At 39.7% G+C, this 3,020-nt stretch overlaps 1 protein-coding gene across 1 annotated transcript; it reads left to right on the forward strand.

Moving 5' to 3' along the window:
* The first annotated feature begins 1,676 nt into the window (after window positions 1-1,676).
* On the forward strand, window positions 1,677-2,609 carry LOC147580583 (olfactory receptor 2B8-like). The gene has a single exon (XM_086705983.1). It carries the CDS (start codon window positions 1,677-1,679, stop codon window positions 2,607-2,609), a length of 933 nt encoding a protein of 310 aa, XP_086562109.1.
* The last annotated feature ends 411 nt before the right edge of the window (window positions 2,610-3,020 follow it).

Consider the following 3,020-nt stretch of genomic DNA (forward strand, 5'->3'; position numbering starts at 1 on the left):
AAACCATTGTGTGTTTCTATTGGTCTTCTGAGCAGGTGTGAGTCAGGTGATATTCTCTTGTGTTGCAGATTTGACTGTCTCAAACACCTGTGTAATTAATTCTATTAAGAAATTTTTTGTGCATAGATTTTGTTTATCATTGATAAACAAATATCACTGATAACACTGATCACATCTTTATAGGAAAAGGAGGTATAAAATAGGGTGAAATATCACATCCTTTTTCACATTTGATGAACATTTATCTTATGCCAGTTTTGTACCAATTTCTTTCACCCATCAGTGTGCCTCCCTGCGGTCATGCTTCGGACTTAAAACGTCTTCGAAGAATAAAAAATGTACCGTATTCCCAATGATCCCAATGATTTGAACATGATAGAACTGAAATGTTCATTTTCTGATTCCTTATGGCCAGCGTATAACTAGTCGTCTTCTTCAGCGGTAAGCATTGGATGAAAAGGGTCATCAACTAGCCTTATATTTGGCAATGTATTTGGTCCAGTGTCACTAACTCTGCAAGGTAGCTTCCAGAAAGGTGACAATTAACCTAATATGGACGGACATCTGAGATCGTGTATAATCCCCAAATAACGTTTCATTTATGCCTTTCCTTGTATACATTAAGTGTTGCATTATAGTGCTTTGATCTGTCATTGCTTTTGAGAATGTTTCTGTCCTTATATCCGTGTGTGTATCTATTTACTTATTTTATCATAGGAAGTGATGTAAAGCATTACAGTCTGTCAAAATTATATGGTTGGATAACTTTTAAAAGTTTATTCTGATTAGAATGTTGATACTGAATAATCCTACATCTTTCAGGAATTTTACAGAGTCTAGTTGGTGTAATGTGTGAAACAGAAATCTGAAGAAGGAAGAGGAAAATGTTGGGCACTGGATTTTGGAGTTCTGATTCCAACAGACTCTGTACAGCCACTGAAATTTTGGAGTTTTATTAATTAGTATGGTAATTTTAAGCATCTTTAGGACAAAAGTTAAGCACTGTAATTGAATGGTGCTATTTTCTGGTTCTCTCTGGTTATTTATTTTATTGCCATAGGGGAAAAAAAACCCAATGTGTGTTTATATGCAGATCTAGTACTGGTATTTTGAATGTAGTTGAATTTCTTTGTATAAGTATGTTGTAGGTCATCAATTCCTATATCTGGATGCATTTAGACATTATGTTGTATTATAAAGTACTGCATGTGAGGTGTGTGCAAATCTAGTTGTGTGGAATTATGAGATACATATTTAAAATAATGAATCTCCCTCTGTATGCATCTCTTTCCTATTCTTTCTGATTGTTCTCTCTCTTTTTCATTGATCCCCATTTTCTCTAAAATGTAGCTACATTTTCATGGTAGTTTCAGTCCTATTATGATCAGATTTAGAGAACTTTTATACCTATGACTGACACAAACACAAGGTTCATTATTTGATTTTTCATATATGAAATATTAATGATTTACTGTTTTGATAATGTGGAACTAAATTGGTATGAACTATGGCAATTTCAATGAGTACACCATTTATTCAAATAGTTAGTGATAAAATTCTCTGGCTATGTCTTTTAACATGTTAAATCCACCCCCTGCCTCCTTTTTATTTTTTAGAACATTTCTTTAAAAATTGCTAAATACTTGGTCTTGACAGGAAACACGTGGTAAGAAAGGATGGACCCGAAAAATGGAAGTTCTTTCACTGGCTTTATCCTGCTGGGTTTCTCTGACCGGCCTCAGCTGGAGCGAGTCCTCTTTGTGGTTCTTCTGATCTTCTATCTGCTCACCCTGCTGGGAAACACAACCATCATTGCGTTGTTCCTCCTGGACCCACACCTGCAGACTCCCATGTACTTTTTCCTGTCCAACCTAAGCTGTCTGGACCTGTGTTACACGACCAGCACTGTTCCTCAGCTGCTGGTTCATCTCAGGGGAACAGACAAGTCTATCTCCTTCGGTGGCTGTGTAGCTCAGCTGTTTGTCTCTCTAGGGTTGGGATGCACAGAATGCATTCTGTTAGGGGTGATGGCATTTGACCGCTATGCAGCCATCTGCAGGCCCCTGCACTACACAGTGATCATGCACCCCCGTCTCTGTGCCCTGATGGCTTCTGCATCGTGGTTCACTGGTTTTGCCAGCTCCTCATTGGAGACAGTGCTCATTTTTCTCATACCGCTTTGTGGGAGAAATAAAATAGAGCACTTCTTTTGTGAGGTTCCCCCATTGCTCAAGCTTGCCTGTGTTGACACCACTGTGTATGAGTCTGAGATCTTATTTTTCAGTATGATCTTTCTTTTCATACCTGTGTCATTAATCACATTCTCCTATGGTCGGATAGTCAGGGCAGTGTTAAGAATAAAGTCAGCCGCAGGACAGAGGAAAGTGTTTGGGACATGTGGGTCCCACCTCACCGTGGTCTCCCTGTTCTATGGCACAGCCATCTATGCTTACCTGCAGCCCAGCAACAACCACTCCCAGGATCAGGGCAAGTTCATTTCTCTCTTCTACACCATCGTCACCCCCATGGTCAACCCTGTCATATATACCTTGCGGAACAAGGATGTGATGGGCGCAATGGAGAAGGTGTTCCATCGGGGCTCCATATGAGTGGGGGGAAGAGCCTTTGATGGAGGCTCAAATGTCAGAGGCTTTAAGATTTTGTGTCCTTCATGTGTTGTCCAACATTCTCGTGATGACTCTCAAGGGAATTTCCTTACCTCGTTCATTTTTTTAAAGTAACATTTTCTTTTTTAAAAAAACTTTTTAAAAAAAGTTTGTTCATTGAGAGAGAGCAAGAGTAAGAGGGACAGAGAGGGTGAGAGAGAGAGAGAATCAGCAGAGAGAGACAGAAACAATTCCAAGAAGGCGCCGCACTGTTAGCAGTAAACCTGATGCAGGGCTCAAACTCACGAAGTGTGAGGTCATGATCAGAGCCAAAATCAAGTGTTGGATGCTGAACCAATTGAGCTAACCCAGTTCTCCCCCTATACCTCATTCTTTTATGCAATGAATGTTCCA

The sequence above is a fragment of the Puma concolor genome, chromosome B2 (genome assembly GCF_028749965.1).
Source record: "Puma concolor isolate L17-30 chromosome B2, mPumCon1.1.hap2, whole genome shotgun sequence".
Taxonomy (NCBI): domain Eukaryota; kingdom Metazoa; phylum Chordata; class Mammalia; order Carnivora; family Felidae; genus Puma; species Puma concolor.